Here is a 12,849-nt window from a genome sequence, read left to right as displayed (position 1 = left end):
ATACCTGGTAGAAACTGATACAGAAGTAACTCTAACTGAAAATCTCAGAGAATTGTCTGGGGCACTAAGAGGTCGGGTGACTTGACCCTAGTCTCCTAGAAAGTGTGCATCAGAAGTAGGACTGGAACTTTTTCACCAGAGCTGGCTCTCTATCCACTAGGTCAGTGGTGGTGAACCTATGGCACAGGTACCAAAGATAGCATCCAGAGTGCTCTCTGTAGGCATGTGCAGGGAAATTCATTATTTGAAAGGCAGAGAGACTTGGGCAGAGCCATTTCCCTCCCCCTCTCCACTGCGCCTAATGACCTTTTTTTCATATCACCTACCCCTTTGCCCAACAGCCCAATGGGAGTGCTCCCTCCCTCCCCTAACTAGGATCTAGGAAAAAGGTAAAGGGCGAGGTATGGGGCCAAGGCATGGCACTTGGGGGGTGAGGGGGCAGCATAGTACTCAGTCAGGGGGAAGGGGTGGAAAGGGGCCTGACACTCCATCTCTAAAAGGTTCACCATCATTGCACTAGGCCATGGTACTGCCTCAAAGATGGTACTCTGTTTAAGTAAATAGAATTTTCTGTCATAGGCCAGAAAACAAGGAGGGGGGATCTTTATTTAACAAATATATTAATTACTAATTAATTAATAACCAACCTCCTTAGCCTAAGAAAGGTATAAATTTACAATTCTGGAGAGATGTCTGTTTTTCTATCTGATAGCAATATGCATTATTCTAGGAAATGATGTTATTTATTCCCAGCACAGAAGTCAGAAACAATCAAGTTCTAAACCAAAAAGTAGAATGAAAAAGGTAGACAATTATCCACCTCTAAGACATAATTGATCATGGGGGGTCATTTTCCAACTACAGTGAATCATGAGATCAGACATGCTCATAAATAGGAAAAAAACATAGTTCAATATCAAATACAAATGAATTTTTATCTGTACTACACTATAAATAAGGTTAACCTAGAATGAACTTTAATACTTTTTCAAGCAGTTATTTCTCTTTCTTAGATTAAAACTAATGAAAGCAAAGGACAGACCACCTTAATGACAAAGAACTGCACTGAGCTGAAAAGACAAGCAAATGGGATTTCAGGTCACTATCAGACAATAGTGTTGTGAGAAGGATTACTTATTATTTAGGAGACCTAGCAGGAAGGGCTAGAGAATTCCAAATGGAATGGGGAAGCAGGAAGTGTGGCTTGCTCTCTGAGACAGACTCCATGGTGGTTGGGAGAAGTTGTAACTGACCCTGGGAGACCTCAGAGGAAGTGGAGCTTGTACCCTGATTCCCTGGGATCCTGAAGGAAGACTGTCATCTACTTGTGGGAGATTTTGGTAGAGACTATTAATCCCAACCTGAGTTGCAGGTTAACTTGGGCTGAGTTAGCTCCCAGAATCTACCCACCTGAAAGAGTACAACTAGTGGTCCTGGAGGAGCTGCAACATCGCTGGAGTGTCAGGACTCTGCTGTGAGGATTCCCACTTCAGTCCTGTTATTCTTTGGGCCCTGCCTGGCTTAGGGTCTCAGTTCAGTGTAGATAAGTCCCTCCCCTGACCCTGTGGTTTGCCCATAGTCTGGAAGTGTAGAAACAACCCCTATTCCCATCCTTTAGACCGTAGTTCCCTTAATTAAATTTGTTACAAACTCTTGTCATTTGCTTGCTAGTTTCCACAGGCCCCTTATGCAGGGTGACAGTTAGGCCTAACTGTCACTTCTGTCAACAGACATTGTCCTTAGCAGTTAAACCCAGTCTCCCAAACTTGTTTGGTCCCACCTTTTGTCATTCCTGTCTCTTACTCACCCCTTCTGAACCCACATATAATATTTAAGTTATCTCCCCTGGTTTTCCCCATAAGAATAGGGAAGAAGTTCAAGAGGGCAAAACTAATACAAAGTCCCCTGAAGTGATGAAGCAGTTAACCTAAAAACTAGAAAGTACTAAGGGATCACTTACTAGTAAAGCTGAGTGGACAACTGGAGGATTGGGGTGGTCCATAAACAAAATAAGGCCTGGCAGACATCCTTGATCCTGGACAATGGCTCGTCTATTTAGCGGGTCTGCTGCAAGATCTCGAAGCTGATTGACCACCGACAGTGCATCAGGCTCTTCATTCATGGTAGCAGAACTCATCTTCTATGCCATATGAAGAAAATGGTCTTTTTTTTAAGACCTGTTGAGAAAAATAGTTAAGTTAGCATCACAGAGTAGTGATTTAAATCTCCTTTTAAAACCTAAAAGTGAATAGCTGAATTAAATTTACACAAAGAAAGGAAAACTGGGCTATCTTGAGAGGCAAAGATAACACATATGCAAGAATCAGGAGGTACAGATTTCCCCTATCCTCTGCCCTGCTCAGATCATATCTCTAGAATATTGTACTCAGCTTTGAGAATCTGTTTTGGTGATAAACTGAATAATGCAAAAAGTCAACCAGAATGGTAAGAATTCCAAAAGTTCTATCATGTGAGTATTAGTTGTAGGAATTGGCAATATTTTGGCTAGAAGACAGGATTCACAGCATCATAGCTTTAAAGGTAGATAGGACCTAGGAGATCATCAAGTCCAATGCCCTCATTTCAGTTTTCATCAAACATTTGAAGGACTGCCACAAAGTAAAAGGATTAAATTTGTTTTAATTAACCTTGATAGGCAGCAGTAAAAAAGAAAGTAGAAGCTGTAGGAAATAAATTTGGCTTGATAGGACCTGGCAGATTCTGGGATAGCAGATTATTTCTCAGGCAGAAGACCTGGTTTCTAGTCTTAGTCCTACAAACTATTAAACCATGTAAAAATAAATTTTAAGGCACTTATTCATAGTATAGTTATTTTATTTTGATAAAGTATGTTTAGAATAATGAAACGCATGTAGGCAGACTTTATGTAAAAATTTTCTTCATATTCAAGTTTTGAAAAATCAACTTTCCTTCTGTAGATTACTTGAGTTCTTAGTTTTCAATGGATGTTCTTACTTAGTGAAAAAGTATTATAGGCCATTTGCTTATATTGGAACAACAACAAAAAAAGAGATGTTAGAGATCACTTGACCTTGAAAAGTTGTCTCAGTCTTTAAAAAGATTTTAAAACAAGAGCCAAGATTTCAAAGAGTAAGTTCTGAATCATCCTGAATTTTTGTAAAAGTATCTATTCCTGAATCACCGTGGTCAAAAAATCAATCAAGGATAATTCTCCCTTTTTAGTTGAACTGGTTCTCAGAGAGTAGATCTCTCTCTGGTTTTCAGCTTTGGTTAAAGTCAACAAAGCTTGTGCTAAATTAGCCTTGGAGAACCCAGGCTCACCTTTGAACATAGAACAAGAATTATTGCTATACTAATTTATATTGATAAAATGCATGGTATAGAAGGTAAATAAGATGATATATAGAAATAATAACTAATATTTGCATAGTGCACTAAGGTTTGCAAAGTACTTCATAAATGTTCCTTCTCATCTGATAAAAACCTAGATTTCCTCCCCAAATGTACATAAGCACACAAAGCACACACAAGGGCACACATTTTTATAGTCCTCACTTTTTATTTATTCTACTTGTCAATACTGCAGTTTCAGAATGTCTCTGTCACACAATCTTAAGCTAGAAGGGATCTACTTCAGAAGCCACCTAGACCAACCTATATCTGAACAGAAATCTCTTCTACACTATATAAATAAAACAAGTTGCTTCTGCTGGAGTAACTCATCCCCTTGTGGATAGCTTTAACTGCTAGTTAAGTAGGTTTTTTTAAACAAAAACACTACACAAAAAAATTGTGAAATAAGGCACAAAATGGATAATTATTGGATTGTTTTTCACTTTGGTTGTGTTTGTTATCAGTTAGTATGCATATTTCCCTATGTGGGTACTGAATTGCTCATGTGTTGTACATGTATTGCATATGTACAAGAACTATGGGGAAAAGGGAGCCTCTAGAACACCTACTAATGGTTTCCAAACAAGTGTCCCAACTCAGATCTTCATCTGAGAGCCAGGCTATAACTCTATCAGTTAGCAGGACGTCTTGTATACTAGAAGACCTAAGACCTTGGTTTCTCACTAGTGCTCTTCCATCTAAGAGAAATTCTTAGGGGAAAAGTTCTTGTGTTTTATTCTATCCCCTCCCAGACTGCTCTTAAACCATAGCTATTGGCTTCTCCCACACCAAGTTTGAGAATATGTAGTTATTACATATTATTACATATTACAGTTATTACATATAATTAGTATAGTATAATATGTAGCTTCAGAACACCCATTTAGACAAGTACCCAAAGAAGGTAGACTTCTAAAATAGTTTTTAACATAAAATGAAATAAATATCTTTCAAGAGTTGGAGACAGAAGACTTATGAATATTCTAATGAAATGAAAATATGTGATTTCAAGAGTGTTCCTTTTAAACAGCATGACTTACTCTGGCATCCCTAAAAGAGAATCTCAGATAAGGAAAATACCTCAGAAACAGATCTTATATAGCTTTTTTTTCTTCATGCTTTCTTCATGCTTGCCCTGGGAACAGTAATCAAATCAATGCTAACAGTTACTAGAAAGACTATGTCAATCCACTCTCCTAAGGCAGTACTCCCATTCCCAGACTCCTAGGCCAAAACTCCTTCCCAATTCCACTTTCCAGTAAGTATTATACCCCCCTATTAAAATGTGAATTCTTCAAGGAAGAAAATACCTGTCAGATATATGGATTGGATAAAAGATCATGATCAAACAAGAGATCACATTAGCAATTTTGATTATATGAAATTTAAAAGTTTGGGTACAAATAAAACCAGTGCAGTTAAGAAAGAAGCAAGTAAAAGGGAAAATCTTGGCAGCAAGTTTCTCTGATAAATGTTTAAGACATATAAAATCAAGTCAAATTTTTAAGAATAAGAACCATTTTCTAATTGATAATGGTCAAAAGATATGAACAGGCAGTTTTCAGAGGGAGAAATCCAAGGTCAGTAGCTATATTTTTAAAAATGCTCAAAACCACTAATATTTAAAGAAATGTGAATTTCTTTATAACTCTTGGAGTTTACATCTCAGATGAATTGGATTGACAAAGTTGACCAAAAAAAAAAAAAAGAAATGACAAATAAAATAGGAATATTAATGTACTGTTAGTGTAACAATGAATTGGTCCAGTCATTCTAGAAGGTATATCCATAACATGTTAGGAAAATAACTTTCATGGATTATCCAAGTAGTTTGGTTTTTCATATAAATTACAGCAATTCTACATTAATCCCAAAAGTAAATTTGTAAGTTAAAGAAACTTAAAAAATCCTACATTTTTATATCTGAGATTTATTCTATCCTTCCAACTTTGCAATCCCCATATTTCACTCTTCAAAATAAGTTTTTAAAAATATGGGTGTGTCTGAACATTCTAAACTCTGGTACTTATCTATATAACCTTTCCTCTTTTTCTTTAGGAAGTTCTCTAAAGACAACTCAGTATCCCCAAAGAAATCAAAGATAAGGGGCAAAAGGGCTCTTTCTGTGATGGCAAAAAAATGGAAACTGAAGGCTATGAGGAATGGCTAAACAAGCTATGGCATAAGAAATGACAAGCAGAATGATCACAAAAAAACCTGGACTTATAAGAACTGATGTAAAATGAAGTGAGTAGAACTAGGAGAACATTGTATGCAGTAACAGCAATAATATATGATGATCAACTATGAATGACTTAAATGTTATCAGCAAAACAAGGATCCTAAAGAGACAAACTCATGACAATAAAGGCTAGAAATCACCATAATAGATGGAATCTGAATGCTGATTGAAGCATATCATTTTTCACTTCATTTCCTTCATAAATTTCTTTTTTAGCATGAGTAAAGTCTTCTTTCACAACATGACAAACATGGAAATAGATATTGTATGATGGCACATACTGTGACTAAACAAAAGACACAAACTCAGTATAAAGTAGAATAGAATTCTGTGAAATATACTCAGTGATATTGTGTTCCATAGACCCAACTATCATCTCTAGGCAGCTTATTCTCAAGTCTATTTAGCTAGTCTAATTTATTGCCTGAATTCCAATTCTGAATCAACAACTACTTACTGGAGATACCCATGTGACTCAACAACATGTCCGAAACAATGAATCCTAAATGAATCCCTCCTCCAAATATCTTTATTTTTTTTTTATTTTTTTTTTAAACCCTTGTACTTCAGTGTATTTTCTCATAGGTGGAAGATTGGTAAGGGTGGGCAATGGGGGTCAAGTGACTTGCCCAGGGTCACACAGCTGGGAAGTGGCTGAGGCCGGGTTTGAACCTAGGACCTCCTGTCTCTAGGCCTGACTCTCACTCCACTGAGCTACCCAGCTGCCCCTCAAAATACCTTTATTTTAACTGAAGGAATCACCATCCTTCCTGTGACACACATCTATAACTTCAAAATTATTCTCTTCTGCCCTCAAGCCATTTAATCAGTTGCCAAATCCTATCAATTCTATCTCTATATCATTTCACACATACATCCTCCATTTCATTTCATTCACACAAAGGCATTATGATAAAACGGAAAAGAAGTTGTATTTGGAGGTTGAGAATATGGGTTCTAACACTAGATATATAACTTATTAACTATAAATTATTAACTATTACTTACTATCTTGTTAAAGTCACTTTATAACTCTTGAGGGCTTGAGGATTATTTATAAAATGACAGGTTGGAAGAAGATGATTTCTAGGTTCTTTCAGCTCTGAATGTATGATCCTATGACATTTCATTGCCTACTACCTGGGTTAACGAAAAAGCAACCCAATTGATCCCCCTGCTTTCTATATCTCCACTCTTTAATGCAATCTGTATATACTATCAAATTACCACTCCTAAAATATGGATCTGATTATGACACTGCCTTGCTGAGAGATTTTCAGTAACTTCCTTCAGCTTCTAGGAAAATACAAATCTCTGTGCCTGGCATTTACAGCACTTCACTATATGGGTTCCACCTATCTATTTATAAGTATTTCATATCGTACCCCTTCATGTATACTATGTCCCAGCCAAACTAGCCCACTATCTTTTTGTCACAAAGAACATTTCATTTCCTGCCTTGAGTCCTTATAGATTGTTCCCCATGATTCAATTTAATGCAATAATTATTTCCTAAAGTGCTTAATATATCAGGCACTATACCAGGTGCTAAAAAAAAAAACAGACAAAAATGAAGTAATCATCTTCAAAGAACTTACATTCTCCTGAAGTTGGAGGAAAAAATCAACACGAATAAAGATAAATGCAAGATACCTATACATTACTGGGGGTTGAGGGGGCACACTAATAACTAGGGAACACCATGAAGATCTGTTGTAAGAGGTGGAACTTCAGCTGAGACAGGTTATAAGAAATAGAGATGAAGAAAGAACACTCCAGGTATAGGAGAAAATCTGTACAAAGTCATGGAGATTAGAAAGTGTTTTTTGCAAGTACAGCAATATTTTTTTTTCCAATATAGCAAGTTGACAAGCTTGATTGGAATTTAGAGTACACAAAAGAGAATATAACTTAATTATCCCAGAAACATAAGCTGAAATAAGACTGTAAAGAGCTTTATATGCCCAAAAGATGAGTTTGTATCCTAGAGATAATCTATTATCTTAGAGATAATAGAGAAGCATTGAAGTTCCTAAAAGCAGGAGAGGGAACTAGGATGGAAGTGGCATAAATGGAAAAGAGATATGAGAGATGATGTCAGGAAGAATTGACAATACTTTCTCTATGCTAAAGTATTTGGGGTGATTTTTGATAGCTTCTCTGGTTTGCTACCAATTCTAGATTGATGGCAATATGCATAAATCTGAAATCTACAAATAAAAAATAAAATATGAATAAACAAACTCATTATATAAACAGCTAAACTTAATGAAAAACATAACTAATCTTTGGAAATCTTTGGTGGTTAGAAAATAATGGCCCCAAGTTATGTGCAATAACTAGCAGGCATTAAATAATCCCTTGGTGTGGCTACTGTGTGTGAATTAAAGCAACTTTCAAATATGCATTCACATTCAAAATGTATTCATATATTAATATATTCAAATGTACATTCAATTTATTGTATATAGACGTAGAGGAGAGTAAAGAATTAAAGATGGCTTTAAAATTGTGAAATGGGAGGACAAGAAGAATGGTGATACCCAAAAATAGAAATAGAAATATCAATTAAGTTTGAGGGGAAAATTAGGTTTTTTTAGACCTGTTGAGCTTGAAATATCTACAAGAACACCCAGGTGGAAGTATTCAGAAAGCAGACTGAAGCTCAGGAGAGAGAGGAGGGCTGGATATGTATGTATACCTTTGAGTCATCTGCAAAGAGAATGGAGCTAAGGAGGAGAATAGAGAAAGATGGTCTCAGAATCCCTAGTTTTCTTTCAGACCAAATGCCATTTTCTACATGTCTTTTCTGGTTTGTTATTGTTCACCCCATCCTCAAAGTAGCATGTATTTAACTTATAGGTGCATACCTTGTATCCCTGAAAAAGCAAAAAGACTGAGGCCATTTCCTCTTTGACTTTACATACACAGAATCCCTCATATTTGCATTGCCCATGTGTAGGGATAAGGACAGGGATAGGATATGGACCTGTGATTTCACTGGCATAAAGAATTCCCAGTGAGGAAATTCTCTTTACCAATGCAGCTTGGCAGTTTCTCCAGTCTTGTTCTCACCCAGAGCATCTATAAGTTAAGTAACCTGCCAAGGTCACATAAATACTGTGTCAGGAGCAGGACTTGAAACTGGCTCCAAGCTTTGCTGTTTATCCACTAGGCCATGCTGCTTCTACATAAGTAGATGCTTAATTGATTTGTTTAATTGAATGTTGAGGGTGGGACCTTCAGAAGGATATCATCCATTTAACAATACTTATGTTCACTACTAACACTTGTGACCCCTCAAGCTTATCAGCAGACTAGGTTAAGCCCTTCAAGATCTAAACAAATATGCATAATAAAATCAAGAATTACAGAGACCACTTCAGAGACCACTACTGATTTGCTAATTTAAACAAACCACCGTACACTAATGAGAAAGTAATACTATAGAAACAATTTGGAATAAACCAATTACACCAAAATAGTCTATGGCTATCTCTGCCAAACTTGGTGAGAAGCAGCCAAAATATTGTGAGGTGAAATATAGTATGGGAAAAAAAGGATGCACACGGCATGAGTGTTTTTTATCCTACCTAACTTTCCAGGATGCTTACACCTAAAAGTGTTAATTCTCTTTGCCTACTTTAATAATCCAGGGAAACTTCACTATTTGATACTGTTCATATATAATGTTCCACAAACATTCCCCTTTCATTCAAAAAGCATTAAGTACTTTCTATGATAGTCATTATATTAAGTGTTGGAAATACAAAGAAATGCAAAACAGTTCCTGCCCTCACAGAGCTCACAATCCTATGAGACTAATAACAGATAAACAATTATGTGTAAGCTACATGTGTGTTTATACACAAAAAAACATAAATTAGTGATATATACATTTTACATATATGTATACATTTACACATACATTACCTAAACATTTACATACACATAACAAATATTTGACAATATGCACTGACATATACAGAGAAAACTGGAGGTAATCTCAGAGGGAAGACACTAACATTGGAAACTTAGAGGGTGAAACAAAAGGGGGGAAAGAGACTTTAAAAGGTTTCTTGCAGAAGGCTAGATTTGACTTGTCTTAAAGGAAGCCAGAAGACAAAGAGGAAAATCAATGCCAACATAGAGGGATAGGCCATGAAAAGGCAGAACCAGGAGATGAGTCTCTACCTTTACATCCCTAAATTTCCTTCGTAGCTCAACTTAAACACTACAGCAACATATGGTCCTTCTTACCTCCTCCCCCAAACCCCACTCAACCCCCTGCTACTAATATCTTTGTCTCCATACGACCAAGAAATTAACTTTTACTTACTTTGTATGCATTTTTCTTACTCATACATGCCTCTAAGTTTGCCTTACAGAATATAAACTCCCTGAGAGTAAGGACTGTTTCCTGTTTGTCTTTGCACCCCCATAGGCCAGACACAGCCCCTAGCACCAAGCAGGGAGTAAATAAAAAAGTACTGATTGATTGCCAAAACGAGGGAAAGGAAGGGACAAATAAACCGTTTGGGAGAGGAATTGGACAAAGAATGGCCGGAAAAAACCACGAACCCGGGCCGGCCAACAACGAAGGCCTAGCAGGGGCAGTCGTCCTGACCGGACCCCGCCTCTCCCACTCCCGCAGGGCCAGGGGATCGTCGCGGCCTGGCTCCCCAGCCAGAGAGTTGCCCTCCTGCCGGGCCACTACCTGGTCTCACTGCCAGGCGGGCTAGGACGTCCCAACGTACCGACGCTATGCGGGTCAGCTTCACGCATCCAGGCCCCGCCACATCACGAAGCCACGAACAGTCGGGAGTGTTCTAAGGCCCGCGGAGGCGGCTCCGTTCACCTGCCTCTGCCGCGGCTACCGTAGGATACCCACCCACCCTCGGCCCCTAGAGAAAGAAAACCAACGCTTTTGAGAGTTAGGGGCCACGGAGGAGGACCGAGAAGCGGACTCTAGCCCTGTGACCTAGTCACCTCTGCCGTCTCCGCGCACTCATTGGCCCTAAGCTCGAGATCAATTTCCCCCAATAGCCGGAGTTCTTCTTAGGCTGCAATGGCCGTTGGCTACAGCGGAGAAAGAGTCGTGGCCTTATGTAGATAGAGCCAATGGGAAGCCAGAAACCCTGAAATGGGCCTCGCGCTTCACCATCCGTCTGGACTCTGCCTATAGGAGAAATCTCGTGGAGTTTGAGTCTTTAAAAAAAGAGAGACAGATTTCAGCCTTACAACTACAGTTCCCAGAATTCAGTGTGTGCGTAAAGGACTCGTTTGTAGTACAGTACTTCCCGTTTAAGCTGCAGAAAACTACATTTCCCAAGAAGCAGTTGTTTCAGCCTTTCCTAACTATTAGACCAATCACAATAATCTTTACAAGAATCTAAAGCTTTTTTTTTTCTTTTCAATCATTTTTTGTCATGTCTAGCTCTTCGTGAACCTGTTTAGGGTTTTCTTGGCAAAGGTATTGGAATGGTTTGCCATTTCCTTCTCCTGATTTAGAAACTGAGGCAAACAGGGTAAAGTATCTTGCCCAGAGTCACACTGCTAGGAAGTGTCTGAGGGCAGATTTGAACTCATGAAGATGTCTTTCCTGACTCCAGCCCTGAAGCTCTAGCCACTGTGCCACTTGGCTGCCCTCAATTATTATTAATCATCTTAATAATCGTCATCCAAGAGCATTTGAAGGGTAGTTGTTGTTGTTTTTTTTAAAGAAACTATTACTGGGGTACCCAGATTAAGTGTCCTTAGCCAGTTTAAGCATTTGTATCACTCCCTTTTTCTCTCATTTTTTTCCCATCCTTATAAAGAATCGAATTTTGTACAATGGAATTTCTCAATCTAAACAATGATTTCCCTGGGAAATTTTTCACATTCTGAATATTTCGTATAAAATGGATTTTTATAGTCTGTTTCACCTATGGAAATATTAGATGTATGTAACTCTTAAAAGTTGTAAAATGTTTTCTATATATATTCTCTTTTATTTATGAGGAACCTGTGGCTTAATGTCAATTCAACTTTACACTGTCCTCCTCTCTTGAATGACTAGCCCCCTTATCATATCTCAAATTACACCCAACCAAGCCTCAGCCTTGGATCACTCCCACCAACTGTCACCTTCTTTCTTATAAACATGATGCTGAACTGTTGAATGAAGGTGGGGAAAATCACTCATTCTGTTTGGGTCCAATACAAATTTATGCTACATAACCTCAAATGGGTACTCACTGTTGCTAGGACATCCTACTATGCCTTGCTCTTCAACTCACTATTCCACTCTCCACAGCTGCACTTTCTAACCTTTTCATCCTTCCTTGAATTTTCCATAGCTCCTCCCTCCCACAGTCTAACTCTTCTCAGCTAAGCACCTTGTTTTATAGTAAAAATGATGAGCTCCCTTTTCTTCCCTCTTCCTCATTTCCTATCACTCAAATGCTTTCTGCCACTATCTTCCTCATTCCTGACTCACATTGTGGTGAAAATTTATCACACCAATACAGTCTCCAAGTTGAATAATAGATTTACTGAGAGGTGGCCAGTCTCATAGTAAAGCCAGACTCTGGTCAAGATCAAGACAAGAGACCCAGAGCCTTAGGAAATAGATTTTTTATACATGGAAATCTGATGACATCCTGTCCCAAATGACAGACCAAATACATAATTTTTCACATGGACAGATTGTACAAGTGCTTAATAAGCCAGGAAGTATAAAAAATAATCACTATGGGTGGTAACTTTATGTCTATTATCATTATTGACCTTTCCAAAACCTTTTCAGTAAAGAGGATATCTAATGTTTTGGGTTTATTTGTTTGTTTTCTGCTGACAACTAGGAGTCAGCAGTTAGATGGATGACTTTTATGACTGACATTTGCACGGAGATACATCTGCCTCTGAGAGTAGCCCTCTATCTTCTGTCTTATGATTTTGCACCAGGGTGTGGTGGGCTTGTTTGAAACTTTTTGGTTACAAGCTTAAGGTCAAAATACTTGTCAGCAAGATTTTGATACCACCTTTAAACTGTATTTTTCTTAACTACTGTTTATAATTCACATAAAGCAAACTATATTATCTGTGTTATAATCATAAAGGCTAATACTATTATAACCATAAAAAGGGGTAGGGGATTTCACACTCACATCATGATGAGGTGACTTAACTTCTTAACATATCTAACCCCTCTACCTGCCCAAGTAATCTCACTCCATCCTTTCTCCTCT

The 12,849-nt window shown here is 37.9% G+C and overlaps 1 protein-coding gene across 1 annotated transcript in view; it reads right to left on the bottom strand.

Moving 5' to 3' along the window:
• ARMC1 (armadillo repeat containing 1) overlaps nucleotides 1–10,423 on the bottom strand; it is a 94,830-nt gene extending 84,407 nt beyond the window's left edge. The window contains exons 1-2 of the mRNA XM_044666089.1: nucleotides 10,375–10,423; nucleotides 1,961–2,177 (exon numbers count right to left, since the gene is read on the bottom strand). Of these exons, the coding sequence (XP_044522024.1) occupies nucleotides 1,961–2,137 (177 nt within the window). The 5' untranslated portion in view covers nucleotides 2,138–2,177; nucleotides 10,375–10,423. The remainder of the gene's footprint in view (nucleotides 1–1,960; nucleotides 2,178–10,374) is intronic.
• Between the last annotated feature and the right edge of the window lie 2,426 nt (nucleotides 10,424–12,849).

Source organism: Gracilinanus agilis, chromosome 1, assembly GCF_016433145.1.
Source record: "Gracilinanus agilis isolate LMUSP501 chromosome 1, AgileGrace, whole genome shotgun sequence".
Classification (NCBI taxonomy): Eukaryota; Metazoa; Chordata; class Mammalia; order Didelphimorphia; family Didelphidae; genus Gracilinanus; species Gracilinanus agilis.
The sequence above is the reverse complement of the archived record's forward strand: the minus strand, read 5'-3'. Positions and strand labels throughout refer to the sequence as shown.